At 40.8% G+C, this 25544-nt stretch overlaps 1 protein-coding gene across 1 annotated transcript in view; it reads right to left on the bottom strand.

Moving 5' to 3' along the window:
* Positions 1-25544, bottom strand: part of CACNA1G (calcium voltage-gated channel subunit alpha1 G) — a 539836-nt gene that overhangs the window by 90591 nt on the left and 423701 nt on the right. Inside the window, 4 exon segments of the mRNA XM_042449813.1 lie at positions 9419-9603; positions 12676-12744; positions 18657-18780; positions 21907-22007. Of these exon segments, the coding sequence (XP_042305747.1) occupies positions 9419-9603; positions 12676-12744; positions 18657-18780; positions 21907-22007 (479 nt within the window).

The raw sequence follows: 25544 nt of genomic DNA, 5'->3' as shown, positions 1-25544 counted from the left end.
TTAATTGGCTTTCATCTGCTTTGATTTATTTCTTGGGAGATTTGTGTCATGACAGTATATCACCCAACATGTGGCAGTGTTAGTCAAATTGGATTTACATTTTTTGTACTATTTGATAATTTTTGTTTGTTTATTTGATTGTTCATCTATTTTGCTCAACAATGTATTTTTGGAAAATTGTCATTTGGGCAAAATGAATCAATAAATTTTCATCCATATCACTTGAATTCTCCTTGGGGCTAAGTAGGATTGTTTTTACTTCTTTTGTATGCTCATAAATATGATCAATTGCATATTAGTAATAACTATTTACTTGAATGTACATCTACATGGCTCGGTGCTCCACATGCATAAAAAAACTGTGGATTAGAATTAAAAAGGTGACTTATTATTGAGTGTGGAGTAGTTGAGCATTGGACTAGGACTATGGGAGACCAGGATTTGAATCCCTGCTTGGCCATGGAAATACACTGGTTGACTTTAGACATTATATTCTGTCAGCCTCAAAGGAAAGCCATGGTAAATCTCCTGTGAACAAATCATGCCAAAAAGCCACACCCTAGGGTTGCCATAAGTCATGGTTGACTTGAAGGCATACAGCAACATAAACATCAACTACTACTTAGGCCGGTTACAAACCGGCACTTGGGACGTCCACAGGACGTCCCATTTTAAAAAAAGGGCGTCTCTTCTAGACGCCCCTGGGTCTAATACGGACTCTGTCCGTACAATATGGCGCCGGCCGTTCCACACGGCCAGCGCCATCTTTACGTATCGGACGCTGTGCGTCCGAACGTGTTGCGGCGCCTGTGACGTCGTGAATGCGCCCCATGCACCTCACGACGTCACAGAGGCGCCGCAGAAAGAAGCTCCATTTTGGAGCTTCTTTTTTGCTCCGTAAGGGAGCCGCGCAGTGTGGCTGCGATGGCTCCCTTATGGAGCAAACAGAGGCGGCGGCAGACCGCCTCAAAGTGGCGGTCTATAACCCGCCTTAGTATTCAATTATATAATTGTTCCACCTATCTTAGAGGTGGAAAGTTGCAGCCTGTAAATGGCATGGGGTTTCCAGGAGCTTTCTGTATTTGCCAGACCCCCAGCAGACCCTCAAAAGGTTCCTTGAGCCACTGAATCCCTCCTCCCATGTTTCTCTCTCTCTATTTATTTATTTCATTTGCATGCTACCTTTCTCTCAGAAGGGACCCAAGTTGGTTCACAGATAAAAATATTTTTAAAAATAAAAATGTTAAAAGTTTAAATCATCTAAAAAGAGTACAAAAATATACAAAAGTTAAAAGCATGACTAAAACACACACACTCTATAAAAACCATCCTGGTATGATTATATATCAAATGTCTGTTTCAATAAAAACATCTTGCCTTGCAACCACTCACTCACAAACTGCAAGGTTGCGAGTTCAGTACCAGCTAATGGCTCAAACTCAACTCAGGCTTGCATCCTTCCGAGGTTGCTAAAATGAATATCCAGCTTGTTGGGAACAATTAGCTTACACTTTGTAAACTGCTTAGGGAGTGCTTAAGTGCAATTGCTATAAGAAGGCTCTCTCTCATGTCCCCACCAAGAGAGAAAGCTCTCCTCCAAAGATCTTAGTGTTCTGGCAAGATCATATTGGGAGATATGGTTCTTCAAATAATCTGGACCTAAGCTGTATAGGTCATAACTAGTACTTTGCCCAGAAACAAACCAGTAGGCAGTAAAGTTGTTTCAATAACTGGCCCCATTACTGGGCCAGTTATTGAAACAACTTTACTGCCTACTGGTTTGTTTCTGGGCAAAGTACAGCAGCATTCTGGACCTGCTGAAGTGTCTGAACAGTTTTCAAACTCAATCCCAGGTAGAGTGTGTTACAATAGTCCAAATGGAATGTGATCAAGGCATGTGTCACCATAGCCAGATCTGTATCTCAAGAAATAGAGGCAGCTGGTGCACAAGTTTTAATTGTATAAATGCACTCCTGGCCACCTGATGACACCTGGGCACTCAGGCTCAGAATTGAAACCAGGAGAACACCCAAACTGTGAGCCTGAGATTTCATGGGGAGTGTAACCCCATCCATCACAGGCAAAATCTCTATTCATTGATCTGCTTTAGGATTGATCAGGACCACCTCTGTCTTGTCTGGATTAAGTTTCAGTTTCTTTGCCATCATTCAGTCCGTTTCTGACAGTAGACATTGCTTCCGTACAGAGACAGCTTCCTTGAAATCAGATGGAAAGGAGAGATAGAGTTGGGTGTCATCAGCATACTGGTGACATTGTACCCCAAAACTTTGGATGACTTCTCCTTGCAGTTTCATGTAGATGTTAAATAACATATCTGTCCAAAAACTGAGATCTACTGGAGTGGCCTTCTTTACTAGGCTGTTTCCATACTACATTGGAACGTTGGTCTCATCTGCTCTCCTCCTCCAGCAAAGGCATGAAGAAGAATTTTGAAGTTATCCCACTTTTGCTGTCTTATATCATTTGAGGTGACAACATAGTTTTCAAGCTCAGTCTGCTTAACCATGTTTTCAGTTTGGCATGTTTCATATAAGCCATCAACAACAGCTGTTCAGTTTGGGTGAAACAAAATGCTTTGTCTAATGAAGATTAGACAAAAGCTTCCATACACCTCCTTGTACTCCATGAGAGAAGGGGAGAGCAGTGTGGGAGCTTGAGATCTGCTGCAGCTTGTTCATGTCCCACTAAACTGTGAGACAGCACAACATCTGACCTTACCAGCTCCTCTGAATGGCAACTGCTCTCAAGGGAATCAAATATGAGTCACATCCCTTGCTACCTGGATTCTTTTCATTGGTGATGGCAGAGATGGGACGTGAAGCCTTATTCATGCAAACCTTGGGCTATCAGTACAATAGTCCTTCTTCTAAGGAATAGTCATGTTGGAATATAATATATTTTATCGTTTCACTATCTATATTTTTGTGGAACAATTAAAAATCAGCTTTAGAACTCTACCTCCCCATCACATTGTTAATTCAAAGTGGTTTGGTTCTGACTTTACCACTGCCATTCCACTAGACCTCTATTCAACTGCCCTTTGGCTAAACTCACAAAAGCCTTGACTGAGAGTTTTACTAATGCCACATTTACCAGCAACCTTCAGTGGTACTGCATCAGTCTTGAATACAGCACACAGTTTCATAACTGTGGATGAGTATATTCTGCTGCACTTGGAGAGGGCAAACAAGAAATCGATGGGCAAGACAGATACACAGATCAAAACAAAGCAGCTAGAATTACTGCGCACTGCTTTTCCAAGGACAAAGCTTATCAAGGGCAGGGCTACCCGGAAACTACAAGTAGCTCTGTTTGCCTTGCAGCTATTTTCTTCCCCAAAACAAAGACAAAAACCTTCTATAATAATTTGCCATCTGCCTATCTTCTCCTTGGCTACTTTACTAGATTTGGCATCAGTGCTACTGTCAGAAAAGTGAGAGAGGTTGGTAGTTGGTATTGTGCCCCCTGAATATATCAGAATGAATATATGAGGTTGCTTATTTACCAAGTCTGGCTGTTGTTCCATTGTTCCATCTGGTTCAATCCTATGTACTTCATCTTCCAATTGCTCTCCAGAGTCACAATAAAGATCTTTCCCAGCATCTCCTACCTCAGAATCTTTTTGGAGAGATTTCAGAGACCAAAACATAGGTTCTTCTTCATAAAAAACTTGGGGTGTGCCACTGACCAACAGCCCCTCACATACATATGGGGATTCCTTCTGGCTTAGGAAGCCATTCTTGGTTTGAGACAGCCACAGCCTTTGCTTCAAGCCCAGCCCCCATCTCAAATATTTGCATGCAAATTGCACATGGATTATGCTCATGATCATGATGGCCTATAGATGGTGCCTTCATGCATTTGCAGGCTAGGCCAGAAGGAGAGGCTCTGGAGACTAGTTATGTGGGCCAGTTATTATAATAAAGAAGACAAGACCCAACATTGCAGGTCTCACAAGACTTTGGCCATATGCCCATTGTCAGTTGCTGCAAAGAGAAGGGCAGGTGCTAGCTGATCTTTGAGGATGACTCTCTCATGGCTCTTCCTCTGCTAGAACAAGAGAGCAAGCTACAGGAGGAGTAAGACAGGGTAATTTCACTTCATCTCCCTTCATATACGAAGCCATTAAAAGGCAGACAGGACAGTGACTGATCCTCTCCATCTAGCAAGACAATGAGCTGTAAGAGGTTACATATTAAGGGATGAATACTTGACATGCTTTCTGAAGATGAAAGGAAAGGGCTAAGAATGATGATGGACATACAGAGGTGAATAACAACTGGCATTCACACTCTGTGCCTGCTATTGGCAGGAATTCCATAAACAGAAAGTTTGAGCGTCTTTTTTCAGACACATGCTCTTTGGTCTCCTCAATATGTCTAAGACCCAAACAGTGCATGGATAAAGCAAGAAAATCCTTAATGCAATCTTTTTTTTTGCCAGGGCAGTTTCCTTTACTTCTGCAAGAATTAACACGAGTAGGAAATGCTTCCTACACAGAGACACCCTGTGATCCTTATTCTCAAAAACAGGCATCACAGACCAGTGAGCACATAGGGCTCCTCCCTACATGTGTGCAGGCATCCCCACTTCCATGACTAGTGGTAAACTAGCTCTCCTGTTTGTACAGTTTTGTTTAATTGCAGTTGCCTGTCTACCCTGAACTTCAAAGAAACCTTTGAATGGTGGCCTGCCCAAAAAAAAAAAAATTAAAAAAAGGATGAATAAAACGTACATAGTAAAGCAACAACAGCAATAATAAAACCTCAAAGAACAGATGGCAGAAGCATATGACTAGTGACCACTTGCAATAGTTCTCATAGTCAAACTGCCCAGAGAAGAAAAGGGGCTTTGCCAGCAAAATCACATCAGGCTCAATCCCAAGCAAATGTCCCTGAGGATTACTCTGCAACTGATGCAGCAACACCAGCAGCATCAAGCAGGCTTTTCCCTGTGTAATAGCAGGAATACTCAAAGGAGGACTTCCAAAGACTGCCTCATCTTATAAGCAGACAATCAGTGTACCATGGATCATGGCCCTAAATGATGAAGGAATTGAACTGAGCTCAGATATTGGACTAGGTGCCCTTGAAACTGATGAAGCACCCATGTAATATGATCACAACATCTGCTCCCACTTAATAGTCTACCAGCTGTGTTTTGAACTTATCTTCAAAGACAACTCCATGTATTATTACACAGTGGCAAAAAACCAATTAGCAGGCCAGTGGAGCGTAAGTCTCTGCCACGATACTTACGATGGATGGGTGTGGGGGTAGAGACTGCTCCTTCTTTCCCATTTCTTGCAACAGCAGCTCGGGGAAACCTTGGCCCAGCTGCATCTTCCCCAACCATTGATCAGCTGCCCTGGCACACCGGGGCAAGAAAGAGAAGCCCTCATCCTCAGTATTAGGGAGCTCCTTCTTCTCTGGGTGCTCGAGAGTGGACAGAAAGCACTCCTGAACAGCTGTTCAACAGCTGGGATAGGGACGGAACTGCACTGGTTAGCCTTCTAACTGCCTTTATGCATCCAGGGCAAGGCTTTCTGGAAGAAGGCATTGGGTCCCTCCTTCTGCAACATTCCCTAAAGTACATACATCTACATAAGTGGTAGTTATGCCAGCCTATGTCACCAATAGGATCCTGGCCATTAAAGTAGTATAACATGGCGGTTATAAGAACATGGGTGAATGCAGCTAGGCTATCCCTCCACCAGCCCTCTGCTGGTGAAATGTGCTCCTCTACTCACAGAGGTGACTTATGTCTCCCATGAGAAGTTCATACAACATGATTCTATTTTGCCAACAGCCAATTAAGGGAGTTTGATGAGGAGAAGGTAGCTCATAAAGGTGGGTTCCCTTCAAATGATAAGTATTACAAGCAATGGATTCTAATCCTTTACTGGAGATTTCCCCCTTTTTATTACCAGACAGTTGAATGAATAAATAAATGACAATGTCATTTAGGGTGAATATTACCCATTTGTTTTGCCTTCTTTATTGATCCAGCACCTGAGAGATGAATCCTGCTCCCTTCCCTTTTCCATTCCTTGCTTCCTGGTCTTGCCAGAGCAGTTTCTGGTGGGATCAGAGGGCTAATGGCTCCCTCCTGCCCTCCCTCTTGCTGATACCTTCTGACACTTCTGCAAAATGTCCCTGTTCCCTGGCTTCCTTCTTGCCTATCCTCCGTCTCATCTTTTTTTGAAGCCCTGTAATATTCTTTAGCTAGAACAAGATCCAACTTGGTTTGTAGATTCTAAAAATCATCCTACTGATGAAATTACTCATGCTAGATGCTAAGCATGACCTGAAGGATTCCACTGACTGGTTTAAAGCATGTATGTTCCCGCTGAAAGTAAATAAGCCACATTAGTGATTTAATGGCTCCTCTCCTTCACTGAAAATTACAGCTTAAACCTCATGTGCAATAATAGAAATATCCTATTTTCCCATCACCATTACTTTTCCTGAACAATTATAGCAAGAAATTACACAGTGGAATTGCTTTATTTCAAGTTAATAATAGAATACTGGATTCTCTTCTTTTAATTTTTTTAAAGGAAGCAGATGGATAATCTTTATATAACTCCTCCAGCAATAAAACACACATGGCTAATGTGTCAATTTCTAAACATTTTGGCTTATTTCAGGTAGAGTTTAATACATGTGTGGCAGCATGGTATGATGGCCATTGCGGATGCAAACCACATGTGCTCTGTCCTACATGGTGTAAGTCTTGTGCAAAATTATGGGCCAAATGGTGCTGGCTGGAGTTCAAGAAGCTTGCACAACTTCCATGGAAATGAGGACTTTGCTGGTGTGGTTAGAAACTGGCTTGAATCACAAGGGCAATGCTTCACACAAACAGCATACCACGTGGAGCCATGCCCATATGGTTTGCATCCTCTGTGGACACCACATCACAGGGTGCATGTACGAAGTGGCGCCCCTTGGGCTGAAAAGGAGGAGTTTTTGTTCAAGCTGTTTACCACCAAAGGGAAGTACAACATAATACTTTGTGCTGGGGGCGAGAGGAGAAAAGATCTGAAAACATGCAGCCTTTGGATGAGTTAGATAGGGATTCCAATCGACTTAACCAATAAGAATTCTCTGTCCCTTTTCTGATGACTCTTATTCCCCATCTCCTGGTCCCTTTCCTCTACTCACGCCATGTTCTTCTACAGTTTTTTCAGAGAAAAAGAAGGCAGATTCCTCGAAGAAGGCTACCTCATGAAAAATAATCATATGCAAATGTTCCAATATGCATTATGCAACTTGCACCATTTATCCTGAGCACTGAAGCCACATTTGGATTTCTTGGTGCACAGTACCCACAGCTTTGGCTTTAAAAATGTCTCTGCTGTTTCCTCGGCTTCAATGCTAATGCAGTTCTCATGTCTGCAGGAAACAAAAAATGTAAGGACTTTTACAGAAAACAACTAATCCCTAATCACTGAAAGATGGCGACATGTTTTCGCTTAAGGGCTTCAGGGACCATTAAAGTTAAATGGACGTATTCTTCTCATTGATTTTGGGGGAAGAACTATATCACATTCATGAAGGATTGCTGACAAATGCAGCATCCACTTTTCTAGAAGACTAGTGCTAACTCAAACAAGTTACTCTTAGCTATTTCCAATCACCTCTTGTGTGTGTGTGTGTGTGTGTGTGTGTGTGTACCACACACACACTACTGTGCTTTCATTTCTAGTTTTCATCTTCAGAATCTCCAATCTACCCCCTTGTTAATTCAGAACTTAAAGTTTATACATATAAGAGTTATTCAGCTATCCCCACTTGGGTGTTACTGGAGGTTGCAGTGGGAACATTTTCAGTTGGTGCCTGACAAAGAGGGAAATAAGTTAGGAACTGTTTGTTTTTCTCCTGACAAGCAGAACTCCCCCTCTAATCCCTCAAGTTTCCTGCAATTCTGCAAGACTCAGCGGTCCCAATTCCCTCTATGCTAAACTCCTACCATGCAAAAAGGCTCCAACCAAAACTGCTGTCATTCTCCTCTCTGTTGGAAGACGTTTGCCAGCTTTAAGCCTGCTAGTCTGATCAGAGCATTTGTCACAAAGTGTGGAGAAATTCAGATTTGCCTTCAACACTCGGAGAAGTGAGAATATGATAGAAAGTGCTATAAAATGACTCTTGTACCCTAGTGTTATGAAGAGTGAATAATTCATACTTCTATTTTGGAAGCCAAAACCAGAACAGGATAGTATTCCAACCTACCCCAGATTATTCTCAATACATTTTTAATGTTGATTTCTCTTGTATTTGATCTCAGCCACTGCAGCCTGGATGTATTAGGTAGAAACATTTTGGCTGTGAGCAACTCATACATTTGAGGGAGGGACCAGTGGATACCATTGTACCTCAACAAATTCTCTACAAACAATGCTCCATTTCCATTAAAGGGTCTTTTCTCAGGGTGATTTAATGCAGAGTGACCCAGACTGAAATACAAAAAATACCTAATCATCCTGGGTCTTTTAAGGCAGAAGCATGTCATTTGTAATAACACTTTTGATTATTGGTTTGTCTCTGAAAGCCCTTCTTTCAGCAGGAGGAAAATATCCAGGTTCAAGAGCAGAGCCCTTACATCTCATGCAGTCCCAAATTACGCACATCATCACATGCCAATGAAAAAGGCGACTGTGTGTCTTGCAGAGCAAGAAGTTACTGTTAAAAGCCAGGACAGTATAAAATGCATGAAGATTCTGGTAGTCAAGAGAAAGCATCTGAAAATGTTTTCCTGTCCTTTTCTATGGCCATCTGGCTCTAGAGAGATATTTCCCTGCTTTTCTCAATTTCCCCAGTCACTGTTCTTCCCTAGAAAAAAAGGGCTTGCTCGGCAAAATCTCCATCTGGATAAGTTACTTGTGTGAGTGATGCTTCTCAATGTAGTCTGAGTATGGCTCAAGTACAGAGATGCAAAAGCAAGAAGCAAAGGGTGCTATTGCTTGTTTAAAAATGGCAAGAAACATTTAAAGCTACTCATACAATTTCATTTATTTATTTTATTTATATACTGCTTTCACTCTGGGAGGTGAGCCATGTGGCTCACCACATGGAATTACATCCATGTAGCTACTACAAGTGAGTCTTTGCTTATGCTGCATGTATAAAATGGGCATCTTTACACTTGTACCATCTTTGACAAGGCCCATGGAGTTCTGGAGACTTCACAGGAAAAAAAAGATCATCACTGTGCCTACAGGTAGCACCCATAGGAGTGTTCTTCCTTGCTCTCTCTCTCTCTCTCTCACTCTCTCTCTCTCTCTCTCTCTCTCTTGTTCTTGGTCTCTCTCTCAAAGATCATCTCTGTTTCGGCTATTCATGTAATTCATCTGTCCTCCCCTCCAGACAAGTGTACTTCTATACAATTTCCGTACCTTAAGGGTCTGAGAGTTCGCAGCAGCCTCAAGACTCGTAGCATTCCAAGGATTTTGGTGCCACTGTCAGAAACCATGGAAACCAGGATGTCAACCACAGAGATGAGAACGAGTACCCCATCCAGAACATTCCAACTGCTTCTCAAGTACGCCTTCTCACCAAAGCACAGCCCTAGTGCCACCACCTGCCAAGATGTCAAATTGCAACAAAACATGAGTAATGTGTTCAATGTGCTGGCAACCTGTTTTGAAGACATTGTCTACACATTTGGGAGTCTGGCCCCATTTGATTTCCAGTTATAGCACCATCACTAAGCCAATCTTGCAAAATGGCATAATGTGAAGTTCATAACAATAACTCTGTAGAAACATCCCAGATTGTCCCTTTAACAGCTGATGTATTTTTAATGCAGCTAAAACCTAAATGTTCCAAAGTGTCTGCAACAATGTATAGCAATTACATAAAAGGATGGCACTTATGATTAATTTTTACAGCTGATTGCAGAGATAAATGGTTAAGGAGCTGCTGACCATATGCTGGTCCTAAGGCTTCAAAGAAAATTTGGGAAAATATGAGAAGGCCTCAAGAATATCCTGAACTGAAAACTTTTGATAGCTTGCTAATTTTGGGTTTTTATGCATGTCTAACTACAAATATTCACAATTCTGAAATCATTTTTCAGAACATTTCAGCAGATAATTTAAGAAAGGTCTAAATGGTAAGTCTCTTTAAAAAATACATAGTAAGTATAAACTGAAAAGTCAAAACAGAAAACAAGCCTTCTGGGAATATGCATCATCATCACTATGATTGGTTATTAGAGGTGCTCAGTTCAGCCGTTAAGGATGCCAAAGGTGGGTGCCATTGATAATAGTTCAGTTTATATTATACTATTCATTTTCTTTAAGCATCTATCTATCTATCTATCTATCTATCTATCTATCTATCTATCTATCTATCTATCTATCTATCCATCCACCCACCCACCCACTCACTCTTTTCCCATTTGGAACTCAAAGCATCCGCCTTGAGTCCCTATTATTGGAAGGTGTAACAACAACAACAACAACAACTTGTACTGTTCTGCATTCTATTCCACTATTCTCAACTCTGCTTGGAAGCAGGCCTTTGAGCACTGAAGCAGGATTTTTTCCCAACTCTGCTTGGAGATTCCTGCTCCGGAGAAAGTACTAACTTGACTTGGCCCTGCAGCATGCATTTAAGCTTAACAAAACTGTTGCAGTCTGCATTGTGTGTGTATGTGTTCCATTTTCCTTTGGTGTGGATGCTTCTAATTCCCTTTCTCTGCTAAAATCATGTGCTTATAAACCCTTGGAATAATACTTCAGCCTTCTGGTGAAATAGACTGTAGTGTCTTAATCAATGTGTTAGTTTCTAAGGTGCCACAAGACTAGATGGTTTTGCTTAACAGGCTAAGATAGCTAACCCTCTAAAAACTGTTTCAAACCTATTTGTGATTTCAAGTGTTTCATAACAACTCTGAAATACAGTAAGCTGAGAGACAGTAATACAGGGAGCCAGCAAATGAAACAGCAATTGAACACAATGTCTCCAATGCTGATGCTCAGCACTTGCACTGCTGCACTATACGAACCTTGCCAAGTATTCTTACTCTTTTCCAACTGATTTTTTTCCCCTCTGCAATCAGAGCTGAATATACTGTTCTTTGAAAGATGTTGGCATTTGCCATTTAAAATTAGCATGAAGGTTTTCTTGGTGAAATAATTCTTTCTCTCTGTATAAAAACATTCCAAATTTGCCATCTCAAAGAGAATCTCAGCAGACCTGATCACCAGCAGTGTTAAAATGTTCAGCCAATAGTTGTTTGCTTCCTGGAGGGAACAATTCCAGCCTCATTTTGGAAACTTAGGGCTAATCAGATCGCCCCTTTGGAATGGCCCCGATATGGCCTTTCCCCGATGCTAATGCTGCTCCTTTTTGCGCCAGGGAAAAGGCGGCTTTGCTACCACTGTGGCACTTTCTGGTGCTCCTTTTGGTGCTGTGTCATTTGGATGCAGTGCCAAAGGAGTGCCGTGATGCCACCCGCCATGCGGTCAAGTGCATGGTATGACAACAGCATCAAGGCAGGATCGAGGTATGCATTGTGTGGATGCCACACCCCCTCTCTGTCTGAGGTTGGGGTATAATGCCAGTCTGCCCAGCCTCTTGATCCTGTTATAGGCAGACCATTATTAGAAGTGTAGCCTGAGATTAAAAATATAAACCAGAAGATGATACAAACATCATGTCTTTCTATAACTAAGCAGACACAGGAGATTATCACATGGGAGGCTTCTGTCCTCCTCCCATGATTCATTTGAATTTAAAGCATCCAAATAGTGCAATTGTGACTTACTGATGGAAGTAGGATGGGAGAAAACTCCAACTGCACTACTTGGATGCTTTAAGTTCAAATTAATCACAGGAGGAGGATGGAAGCCTTTCATGTAGTAACGTCCATAGATATAACTAAATATAACTGTACTAATCCTTATTCTTCTCTTTACCCAATTTCTTCTTCTACTCTCTTCCTCTGTTCAGTAACAAACTCAAAACACCTCCCTTCTTTCTATTATAAAATATTATAGACAATTATATTGTATAATAATCCAAAATGTAATGAAGTAATATTTATAATATTTTACAGCAGTGATACTATTGATAGCATCATGGTAATGATATCTGATTGCAAAGTAACACCTGCAACATAGGTGAAGACATTAGTGGACCATTTTATGAAACAACCTGGCTCCACAGAGATCACATATGCATGTACATCATATTATCACCAGGATGTTTACATCTGTAGCAGATTTTTAGGCACTACTTTAACTTAAAGTACTGTACTGTAATTGCATTGAGTTCAATTGAAAAGGCTTATGGAAATCTCTTATTTGCACTGCTGACATTTATCAAACAGGTCAAATTAGAAATGTACACATATAGCACAACACAGCACCTAGGACCCACACAGACTATAAAGCCATGAAAACCATTTAGTTTATTTAGATGCTAGCCAATTTCAAGGCCACAGAACAAATCCTACCAAGACAAGTCACACTTCCTATATATGTGTCTTGATGGACCTTTTGCATACACATACTGGGAAGCACATTTTCCTGGTAAGATCCATTTGCATAGTGAATGTGCAAATCCATGTTAACTTGTAGGTATGAAAGCTGCAGTTTGTTATGCAAATTTTATGTGAACTGCAATGGTCAGAAAGGTCATTTACCTTAATGGTCATTTCAGCCAGGAAGATTGCTGTAAAAATATAGTTCGAGAGTGTGAGGAAAATCCGTTCCTATTTAAAAGAGAAAAAAGATGTAAAATTTAACACACTTCCTTGCCATGCTGTACATACCATACCAGGTATATGTTAAATGCTTCCTCAATTTCATGCTCAAACACCCACCAATATTTGCTACTAAGAAAGGAAAAAACCAACAACAACCCTGTATCCAAATATTTCACAATGAGTCTTAATTTGGTTAAAGTCCTTGGTCTTTCTTAATGCTTTTAATCTGTGTTAGCACCATGGATAGCTGCCAGGTCGACAACATACAGGGGTGGGATATTCAGACCCCTTTTGTCCAGTATAGTCTATTTATTTACATAACCCCCCCCCCATAACTTACAATGAACAGCATTCCTTTTCTACCTGCACCAAAAACTGCACAATAAATGGAGTTGCTGGGAAGTGGAAAGTGTCAGAATCACCCAAAGGTACCCATGGGTTTCATGGCTGAGATGAGAATCAAACCCTGGTCTCCAGAGCCATAGTCCAACACTCAAACCACTACACCATGTTGGCTCCCTTGTATCACTTTACTATGGGGAAATAAGTAGTTTCAGGCAACAGAAATAGTTTGTGGAAACTACATTTTATAATGGCAATCATTAAAGAGACCATACTGTATACAAGGCTCTTTGCAATCTCCCCTTGCATCAAGAGGGAAGAAGAGGGATCTAAAGATGAAAGAGCTATTGAAAACTCAAACGTGCTAGATCATGACTTATAGAGGATGACTCAGGAATCAGTAGACATCCACTTTTTAAGCTGGCGCCCATAATTAATAACATATTCCAGGCTCCCGCTGTGAGCAAACGTGTTTTTCTAGGCAAGCATTACCATACTCTCTCTGAGCACAGCACAAAAGATAGCTCGCTGAGGCCAGGAAGTGTGACATGCAGACAAACTGCTGGATAGTACTGTCTTATATGTTGCATTCCTTCAAATAAAATTTTATTTGCGGCAGGCCTTCGAATATAAATAGTGGGCAGGAAAATATGTACAATACTAGACTCCTTGGTGTGAAGCACGCAGTCATCTCTGTGCCTTGTGTATAGGCGCCACTGAGAATTCCTCTAGAAAGGGGTTTCTGGTTGCCCACAGAGAGTTCCCCTCCTGCCCTGTTCTCCTGCTCTCTCTTCACTGAGGTGACAGGCTGGCTGTATCTGAGGCAGCAGGAAGATTGGCTTGAGGCACTTAGAAAATCCACCTTTCTGGAAGGCAAAGCATAATTATTTGAGACAACTGGAGCTCAAATAATACCTATTTTGGTCTCCAGGCAAGAAGTCTCTCATATGGTGAAAACTTCCATTTGGAGTCTTTCAGTGCCCCCTCACTTTCAACATATCCTAACATCCTCTGCCAATCAATGTTTCGCAGACCACATCTTCTTTTATTCTGGCCACAGAATAAAATAAAATTAATTTCCATGGTTTGTATACATGCATTAGTGCATGTTTCATTCTGGACTGTTCCACTTTGTTCTCTCTTGCATCTCAAGCTTGCCTCCTGAACAGAAATCTCATTATTCTCATAATAATAATAATAATAATTATTATTATTATTTATATACCGCTTTTCCAAATTAGATCAAAGCGGTGTACAACAGGAAGTACAATACAAAGTAAAAAAAACAAAAAACAGGCCTCTCTCCCTCTCAAGATGGTGGTCGGAAGGAGGGCTTTTTCTTCTTTCAGGCAGGCAGTTGGAGCTTGCCTGCCTCTCTCCCCCCAAGATGGTGGGTGAAGGGAGGGCTTTTCTTCATACAGGCAGGCAGTTGGAGCTTGCCTGCCTCTCTCTCCCCAAGATGGTGGCTGAAGGGAGGGCTTTTCTTCGTACAGGCATTCTTCCCACATCCATCATGATTCTCATTTAATCCTATTGGTTCTCAGCTTCAGCACTCCAACCACCCCTAGTCCCCCTAGCTCTTATTTCTTTTTCTATTATTCCCCCTAGCTCTTATTTCTTTTTATTTTTTCTATTATTCCCCCTAGCTCTTATTTCTTTTTATTTTTTTATTATTCCCCCTAGCTCTTATTTCAAAATCCTCTGGTCCTCTCTATACTCCATGGTTTACCTATGCCTCAAGTTTTCAATTGCCTCTGGATCAATGTCTTGCTCAGTAGGTCATTTCCTGAAACAAAATCCATTTATTTCTGATCACATCTCCCACTGAAATATTCCTCATTTGACACTAAACAGTTCCCCGTGAACCCTCATCATTCGTGTGACATACTGACAAGCACAGTTGTAAAATTCTATGATCTTTAAAATGATAATACTTAGCAAAACATCTCCAATTTCTTTGCATGGCCCTGCATGCAAAGAACTATAGCTAAATTAAACAAAATCAGGTGTCAGTTTGGTCCTTAAAAAAGAAAAAAAAGTGTATATAACAGTTTCCTAACAACTTCCCAAACAACATGTACAGGAGAAGAAATGGTTTCTAAAAAATAGGAATCTGAAAGTTAATAATGGCCTGGGAGCTCAAAATAGCTCTTGCCCCATACAAACCACTCATGTTAAGATCTGCTGGGTTTTTTTAAAGATTTAATGGAGAGCAGCATCAATGCTTGCTCATTAAAAGCGTGTTCTTTTCTGTAACAGTTTCAAGGGGATTCATGCAAAGCCCTGTTTGACACAACAAGTCAGAAAGCTCCCTGCTTTAATGAAGAGCATATTTAATGAACTAACACACATGTTCACTTTCTGAGTAGAAGGAAGAAAAAAAAGAGAGCAAAACTTATATTTGTTTCATGCCATTGACACTCTACAGACCCTCTGCCACTCCTGCATCTGCACAGTGTCATCCAGAAGAGCTGTCTCGAGTGGCCAGAGGGGTTTTAGATTCTGCCCCAGAGGAGCATCATGTAGACTATTTGCCATCCCACAGTGAGAAGTCTGCACAACACTTTGCAGATAAAATTGTTCAGATCCACTCCAACCTGGATGTTGTAAGGGATGTAATCTTGGCTCCTGCTTGTCCCAGGTTAATGGATACTTTTCAATTTGTGTAGCCTGAGCATGTGGACAGGGTCCTTGGAATGGTGAGAGCTACCACATATGCACTAGCTCATCCTGTGCTTTAGCTTTTCTGACTACCCATAAACTTGCTAGCTATATGTTTGAATTAATCTTTGGTGACCCTCCCTTTCCATTTCTTATGCATGTCCTGTTTACAACTTAGCACAGTTGAAAGTTCTTTAGTCATCCATCCTGGTTTCTTGAGACACCTCCCATTTTGCCTCATCAATGGAACAGACTGAAATTGTGCCTTCAGTACCTCCCTTTTGAAAAACTCCCATCCATCCTGAACTTCTTTCTCTTTTAGTATTCCTGGCTATGGGATAAACCCCAGTATTTCCCTAAGTTTACTGAAGTCAGCTTTCCTAAAGTCTACCATGCATGTCTGATAATGCCTGGTTTCTCCTTTCCACTATATAACAAACTCCAGGAGAACATGATCACTCCCACCTAAGGATCTCACCACTTGCACTCCATTAACCAAGTCTGCAACTTGTTGCAACTTGTTGCTAAAATGCCCCTACTCCTCAAAAACTTTGACAGGCTGGTGTTGGGAATTATCCCACAAAAAATATGATGGCAGAATTAGTGTGAAGATGTGGCTGTAGATCCACAAACAATGTGTATCCGTAGCTGAGTTACAATTGGGTTAAAAACAGCAAGAATATCTATTTCTAGTGTTTATATGTGTGTTTGATAACTGTGGACTGAATCCTAGCAAAGAAGTACCCATCCCAGTAAAATCCATTGTGTGGCTGTTTACAAAATGGAGAAATTTCAGCAGCCTGTGCGCTGAAGTTAAAGCAGTTCAGTGACTTAAATTCCCTTCATATTCAAAATTTATAGAACGCAAGAGTACCAAAATAAGTGCTAGTACACTTATAAAGTTTGAATTTATCAGGATTTTAAAATTTATAAACACCCACAGATGACATCTAAATTTGATAGGTTTGAAATGCATTCTTTTATTGGATTCTGACCACCTAAAAATTTCCCTCCTTCCACCAGCTGTGGTTATTAAGTTTCAGGAAAAGGATCTCATTGGGGCCATTGTTTGAACTGAGTTAGGCAATGTTAGAGAAGCAATTCAAGGCTTTCCATTTTTGTTGTTATGCAGGCTATTTATTAGCTGCACTTTCTCCCCCTCTAAAACTGCAGCCCTAAGCATACTTACCTGGCTGTAAGCCCCACTGAACTCTGTGGGACTTATGCCCATGTAAACATGCATAGAATCAGGCAGTAAAAAACTGAAATAATATATAGAACAAACAGATTAATGTGTTTTTTGTCGCTGGCATTTGATTCATAGACACTATGAAGATCTGGATTGGGGGGAAAACTTCACACAAATATATCAAAACAAATGTTGTGGGGAAACTAAATGTTTGTTCACATCAAAACAAAGATGGCAAAAAGAGGAAAGAAAGAAGTGCAAAAGAAATCATTCCTTTCTTCCTCTTTTCCATTCCCTCCCAGCCTCAGTGCCAGCACAGAACAGATGGAAGGGACCAAACCCCAACACTGCACCAAGAAAGCAAAGAAAGCAATTGAACATTTATTAGAGAGGAAAAGTGTGGCAGATGCCATAGCTGTGTCAAGTATTAAAACAGGCCGATTCTGCTTTGGGGAAAATGGTGCAAAAGAGAAAGAAAATAAGAGGCAGTCTTGTTGTCTCTGATGCATGGATGCTCTTGGATACTGCAGAGCAGAACACAAGACAGCTTGGCAAGAGACATAGCAAGAGCAGGGGAAGCCCTTTTCACTCACTGCTGGGAATGAGCATTTATTGCTGAAATTAAACATGCAGGTGAAGAACTTAACAAAAAAACCAAACCAAAAACTATGTCCAACTATAAACAGATGAGGCCTGTTGTTTTTTTGGCAGCCAAAATGCATAACCTATGAATGGAAAACAAGGCAAGCAGACAGGATATTTCATGAAAATGCCAACATAGAGGTCATATGTGCACCTAGAATGTTGCTGACTCAAAGTAATCAGCAAGATCAGCCAGGATGAGAACAGAAGCCAGCTTTGGTTCTGTGTCTCTATGTGTTAAGAGATCAGAACAGTGGTTTGGATTTAACTGAAAAGTTGGCTTAGGAATTCAAGGTGCTGATGTTCAATTTTGAGCTCTGATTCTGCACTTGTTTCTGACTCCTATAATGAATAGGTAGAGAAGATGCACCCAGGGGACCCAGCCATTTCTTCCCAAGTATAAAGCAAAGCACTTAGAAACCAAGTGTTTCCACACTATGCCTGAAACATTAAAACTGGGAAAGTAATACATGCATCACTTCCAAGAGGAAGTGGTTTGGGGGTGGGGGAGTCTGTTAATCATTCCCATTTTGCTTTTTAATGATCCCAAAGGCAGAGGAATGCACTCTCATTGTCGATGGAGACCTTCTGCTGGATCCTACTGCTTTAGCCCAAATTGGCTATCTCCTCTTTCTCCCTCACAGCTCTCCCATGTACAGTACTTTAAAGATGAGTTCTAGAGGGCAGTGAAATTCTCTAGAGCAGTTTTATGGTGCCATGGAAGGATGAAAAGTGTGTAGGGGGAATTACCTGATTCTGATGTGTATAATTTGGTTCATGGCCAATACTTCTAAAAGGTAATATGGAAACTGTAACCCCCAGGCTGTAATCTAAGTGGGGTCTTCATGAGATAATAAACAGGTGGGTAGGGTGTGCTGAGGCAACTACCTGTATCATATTACCTGTTGCTAATATGACAGATTGATTTAATGCCTTTATTGGAATTTAGGCCAATTGGGAATAACCACCATTCCAAGCCCAACCTCTTTGCTTAAGAGACCGATGCCAAGAGTCAACACAGATAAAAGTCCAATGTTAGCTTAATCTGCTTGTCAGGGTGGTAAAATCATTGGGTAATACTCACAGCACTGTGTGGCTCAATTTTGGGACGCTCCATTGCAATTGTGATGCAGTTCAGAAAAATTATCACCAAGACAACATGATCAAACATCTTGTGAGTAATGATTTTATTGCATATCAGACGGAATCTAGGGGGAAGAAGAAGAGAAGGCACAGGAAATTGTTTTAATAACAGACCACTTTTCTGTTCTAAAATAGACATCTACAGCAGTCCCCCACCACTCTCATGGGACACTGGATATCAAATAGTATATGTCTGTGTGTCATTAGAAGAATATTGAATTTGCTATTAATTGTTCAGGAATAGCAGTTTCTTGATAGGCACAATACTGTTCTCCAATTTCTCTTTCCATTAAAATCTTTTTCTGAGGAGTTCACACTCCTTCTTCTTTCTCTCTACTTAAAGATCTTCCAATTTCCAAGAGTACCACATATTTTAAAAACCTGTGTTGCTGTATTCCATTTATTCCCAAATTGTGTGCTATGGAAGAAAGTTGTTGTCTCACTGTCTCTATCTGTACATCTCACCATTCTTGGCCTGGAAAATTTCCACCTGGCTTACGTGGGAGCCAAATAATCCAGTTTGCCATGCTTCTCCATTGCATGCAACAGGATCATACATTCATTCCTGAAGCACAGGTGCAGCAGTGTAATTCATCAGAAGAAGATGCTCTGCCCACTGTGTCTCTGCATGAGCCACTAAGTTTGTTTTTACTGCCTTGCAGAAACATGCAAGGGGAGAACGTGAGTGGGTGAGTGGGGGAATGGATCCAATGAGGAAATATAACTTTTATCTTTTAAAAAGCTAGGCTTTTGGGTGTATGAAGAGTCCTCTTAAATTAACATTAAGAAATACTCTCTCAGCTATCAGAAGCCCAAGAGAGATTGATTTTGTGTGGTCTTACCTCTCCTTAAACTTCTTGATCTCATCAAATTTCAAAACAAATGATTGCAATTTGAAGTTCCCCAGAAATTAATCAAAAGATTCCATGTTTAACCTGTGATAAATATTTGCAAAAACAGGCAACCATGTTGCTTAATATCTCAGCTCAGAAGGACAAGACAGGAATTAGGGCCCTGATGTTCTTTCTCTTCCAAATAGCTTGACGAGGCTAAGCAGAGCCGAAGGAACAAAATTATCTCTACTTTGAGATGGTTCTGTGCTTCCCCAAGACCTGTCATTCATCATCATGGGTACCTGTATATTTTCCTTTGTATAAAACAAACTATATCTTAATTACTATTTAAAGAATGATAGTGTTGCCAAAAAAACCCTCCAGAACATAAATGTGTAACTGATTATAAACATGTCCATGGATGCTGCAAGGGAAGTAAGGTAAGGTTTCAGGAAAACATTGCCATATGGCCAAATGACTGTGAAGCACTTTGTAGTGTTCCACTGAAACTGATTTGGTGCAGCTGTTCAGGTAGAACTATCATGGCAGATAGGTGGGGGAGTTCTCACTCAGACATAGCCCCATGGAGGACTAGTCTGAAAATGTGAAGACAAATACAGATAATCAGAGTGCTGCCTTATAGAGTGGGCCCTTGGTATCTGCTGGGGTTTGATTGCAGACTCCCTGTTGATACCACAATCTGTGGATGCTCAAGTCCCATTAAATACAGTGGCATAGTAAAGTGGTATCCCTTATATAAAATGACAAAATCAAGGTTTGTTTTTTTGGAATTTATATGTTTTAAAAATTATTTTTGAGCCATGGATGATTGACTCTGTGGATACAGAACTTCTGGATATGGAGGGCCAACTGTACTAAGTAAGACCTTTGGTCCATTCTAGCTCAGTACTGTCTCTCTTGACAGGTAGCAGTTCTCCAAGGTTTCAGAAAAAAATGTTTTCAACCTTGCAAAGAGATGCCACTTGGCAAATGCTGCATGCAAAGCAGCTGCTCAGTCACAAGCCCTTCTTGATTCAGTGATTCAAACTAATGTCCACAAACTGTCCTTCATTGTTTCTTCTGGAAATTGAGTTCTTCTTTCTTTGTGGTACCTGGGAAGTTCTAGCAGCACAGTAGCTTCCAAAATATGAGGCTACCATTCTGGACTCTGATATGTTCTGAGTTTCTGCTTCATTCCAATGTGTTGTGAAAATACATAATTAATTTCCAGTAAGTAGGACAAAAACAACAAAGAGTTCAATGACATCTTAAAGACTTAAAAAGTTTTATTTTCTTACAAGCTTTTGTGGACTACTTCATCAGATGAAGCCTACTTCATCAGATGAAGTGATGGTGGCCAATTTGTTACATCTTTGAGGTGCCACTAGACTCTTTGCTGCTGTAACCAAATTATGTATGCAGTCCTGCCTAACTAAAGAAATTCATGGTTGTTCTATTTCTTGTGATATATCTTGGTAAGATAGGGGTAAAATTAAATGAGTAGCAGGTGAGACAAATCAAAATAAGGGGTCTTGAGCAGATGTAGAAGCAATTCAGAAATGGCTGCTACACCTACCAGTTCCAAAATGTATGACCAATGTTGTTATATAATTGTCAGGGAAGAAGGGGCAGTACAGATGGGCATCTAGAAGCCATCCCTGTAAGCCCCGCATCTGTGCTGCAGTATCTGCATGCTACAGCATAGATGCACCCTCCCCAAAAGGAGCCACTCTAGGCGGCTCCTTTTTTGAGGCGTCATAACAACTGCAACACAGCCCTATGACAACTCTTCCGCCCCGAGCCGTTTGGACACTTGGGCACCCTTATGTCACAAGGCTGCAACCCGTGTGGATGGGGCCGCAGCCTTGTGACATAAAGGTGTTGATATTAGGGCTTGGCGCATATGGATGCTGCACCCTATCGAGTCGTAATATCGAAGCAAATGGCCAGTCTGTACCGAGCCAAACTTCCCCACTTCTTGTATTTCAAGAAAGAGAAGGGCTTTTCTCATCAGCTGCTTATGTGGTCTTTTTCTTTTTACCAGAAAGGAGATGACAATGATGATAGGACTTTCTGCATCCAAATCATGTACTCTACAATAAGCTATAGTTCCCACACAATGTTCTTAGTTTTTATGGTCTGCAACTAAGTTTTTTTTTTTTAAAAAAGTATTAAATTAACTTCAGAGTTGACTAGCTTAGCTATTAGTAGCACAAATTCAGATTCTTCAGCCAACAGGACTCTTTGGTTGTTTTTTTGCAAATTTTATTTCTGCCACATTCTACCAACACTGCTTTCAGCACAGCATCCTGGAGCCCTGCCTGTCACACTTTTAGCAATCAAACTGAGTTGCCTTACTTAGACTGAGGAGCAAAGATGTAGACAGACCAGGAATCTCTTTCTTTGCACCAGCTGGGGAGGCGTGCCCTTATCCAAGCCTTCATACGGTCCTTTTTACTCTTAAAGAGAAAGAGAGAGAGAACTGAGAACTTGTACAAAGAGGTATCCACTGGCTACTCTTGAATGGTTATAAGAACAATTAAAAATAGCATCTAAAACCTGGAAAACAGATAAGTGTCAATGATTTAATTCTCAACCTTTCCCATCAATCCTGAAAGTATCTTGCAGGCCTGACTCTGACTGGGACACCTTGGATGTAAAACAAGAATTAAAACAATGTATCTGGCTGTGTGAAAATGTAGCCCATGCTGCGTTTCTCAAGGGTGGATTAATGTCACCTAGCAGTCTTGGCCGGCTGCTCCATGTACAAAAGCAGTATAAAGAGTTAGGTGTCTTCTGAGGCGGTGTGGAGAAGCATAGATTTAGAGAAATTTATTGCAGAGACATGCACTGCTGTGCACAGTATCTGCTTAAAGACATGGCAACTCATCAATGGTATTTTAGAAGTCAGTCACTCAGACATAGCATTTAAGAAAGAATAAACATAACTGCCTTTCTAACTCAGATATTATCAAGGAATAAAAATGTCAAGACATTACTCCAGAGCACAAAAAGGAAAACATCCCCCCAGCCCAGAATTCTCCAAATGTGTGTGTGTAATCTATCAGGTAAGACAGAAAGGCATTTATTTATTTTACAAGTTAGTACTCCTCAAAAATCCTAGGTGTGCAGGCCAGGTGATGCCCCTATCTGTTTTTGAAGATCTCCAGCTTCCTTTTCACTAATGGCACCTTCAGCAAATAACAACAACAACAACAATTTCTGCAGACCTGGAAAGCAAAAAGGGCATTTTGTGTTAAAAGAAAAAACACCAGGGAGGAGCACAGGAATGTACAGCCCCTGGGCTCCTGGGAGTTCCCTGCTCCCAAAGTAGAGCAAGGTGTGTGTCCATGTGTGCCTTCAAGTTTCCTGTCAACTTATGGCAACCCCACAAATTTCATAGGGTTTTATTAGGCAAGAATACTCAGAGATGGTTTTACTAGTTTCCTCCTTTGCCAATATGGCCTACTGTACCTGATATTACTTGGCAGCCTCCCACTCAATTACTAACTAGGGCTGGCCTGCTTAGTTTCCAAAATCAGACAAGATCCAGTGCCTTTGGAGTATTTACTTGGTTAGTAGAGCAAGGTAGCCAATTCAAAATGCATAATATGGTTACAACCTGATCTAGTTTACAGGGTATGTTCTCATGGACAATTATTAAGCAGGATGCTCAGATTCACTGGGGGAAACATTGTTGAATGAAATAATCGAGCCAAACAAAGCTCTAATTTGGTTCTGCTATTACATGGGTCAGGTCACAAAGATGTAAAATCACAGTCTGCTATAAAGCAAATTAAAGCAAGTGAGACAAAACAAATCCAAAAAGTTCCCAAGGGGACAAGTACAAACCTAAAGAGATGTCAAATAATTTGAGCATGTGAATATTACTCACAAACTGGAAAATCCCCCCTTGTTTCAGCTCTGAAACATCTGACAGTTCTATTGTTGCTTATTTATCCACCCCTCTCTGGGGTCATGTGCAGCATGAAATAAATGATTATGCATAAAGTTAAATACATTTCCAGTCCCTAGAATTTTATTATCACTTCACATATTAGTGCCAGACATGTGGATGGATCAAATGAGACCTGCTCCTACATCTATCCTCACACATGGCAGATAGGCTACAGTAGATGGGGTGGGGGAATGGTTACTTTCACTTTCTCCTTAAAAAACAACACACAACAATTTGCAAAAATAAAACCAGATTCTCAAACATCTCTAGTAAACAGCTACAGCCACTTCAGCACAGAGTGCTCCATATTGTTTGGTGTTGTGTGCCTTCAAGTAATGTCCAAACTATGGTGACCCTACACAAAATTATCATGAGATTTTTTTGGTAAGATTCATCCAGAGGAGGCTTGCCTTTGCCCTCCTCTGAGGCTGAGAGAGTGGAAATTGCCCAAAGTCACACAGTGGATTTCATGGCTGAGCTAGGAATTGAACCCTGCTCTCCAGAGTATTAGACTAACACTCAGCCTACTATGCCACACTGGCTCCCTGTCTGTATGCTGGTGTGAAAAATGGAAAAGACATGGCAGTCCTAATTGAGCAGAAATATGGCTTCAACCACAGGTCTTGAAATTCAGCCTTTTAAGAGTTAGTCCCTCAAAGCCGCACAGTCTAGATAGACAAATCTGTCAGATTTGGTTTCTCCCTACATTCTGAGCTCCACCTCTTCACTTCAAAAATGTTCCCCTTCTGAATATGAAGAAAATTACATGTTTCAGCAAATACTTATCAAAAAATATAAACAAAATTCTCACCTGTCCCTACTGGAGGGTTGAGAACACTCCCCATGTCACCCCAGTTAAGTGTGACCATCCAACCACATAATAGTACAGTAGCTCTCTAGCTTCAACCCAGCTTCAAAAGTTGGAAAACCAGAGAAACATAATGAAGCATCAGAGCTCTCGTTCAGTGGGCTTGAAAAAGCACTGCATCAAGAAAAGGCCCACTGTCTCTCCCATTTAAATGCAGTTAAATGCTAATGGGATATTGGGTAGGTGTGTAGAGGGATTCAGTTCAGTGGGAGAACTGTTTCTAATGATATAGACCTCCAGCTGCTTGGGCATTTGGTTCAACCTCCAGACAAGGCAAATGTATCAGGATGGAATTTGCAGAATTAGTTGCTTTCCCGATAATTCTTGGTTTTTAAAAATATTTAAACATGTCTGTAATCCTGGACTATATTTTGAGAATTTCCAGCACCCACTACAACATTTTATTTCTTCAAGTCTAATTCTTTTTTATTCTGAAACATATGAAAAAAAAGATATCATCATCCTTTCTTTTAAAAGTATTTTAGAGTTATGGCGCACCAGTGAAACAGCACTGTACGTAGCACTTAGTTGTGTGCCTTCAAGTCATTTCTGATTTATGGCAACCCATGGGGGTTTCTTGGCAAGTCTTGTTCAGAGGAGGTTTGCCATTGCTTTCCCCTGAGAGCATACGACTTGCCCCCCCCCCCCCAAAAAAAAAGAACAGAGGGAGAAAAGTTGCCTATCAAAACTCTGGACCACCTCAGCAAATCTTAGATCACACCACAACCCAGTTGTTGAAAGACTCTAGTGTAGATACAAGAAATCACTACAAATAACCTGTATCCCAAAGAATGAAGCAAATGGGATAGAGTTTTTAATAATCAATGAAACACAAGAAGCTCTATCATGAGTATTTACCCTTTTTACACCAGTCTAGAAGAGCCTATATTTGCACTGTTTCCCCTTAACATTATTCCTTCAGCCTAGTTGGCAAAATCATAGAATCACAGAATCGTAGAGTTGGAAGAAGATAAATAACTATGGCCAGATCATCTGTTTGGAGAAAGGGCACAGAAGATTTGTAAATACAAGTTGGCGCAAACTATTCCATGTTATGATTGGATGTGTTCAATCATTGTTAATCAAAGTTGGATCTGTGTCAGTGCTTCTCAGGCTATCTATTGAGTGGAACTAGCAATGAAACCATATTTGTGCCCATTGAGCACGACT

This window comes from Sceloporus undulatus, chromosome 2 (assembly GCF_019175285.1).
Source record: "Sceloporus undulatus isolate JIND9_A2432 ecotype Alabama chromosome 2, SceUnd_v1.1, whole genome shotgun sequence".
In the NCBI taxonomy this organism is placed as follows: Eukaryota; Metazoa; Chordata; class Lepidosauria; order Squamata; family Phrynosomatidae; genus Sceloporus; species Sceloporus undulatus.
This window is presented reverse-complemented; position numbering and strand designations above follow the sequence as displayed.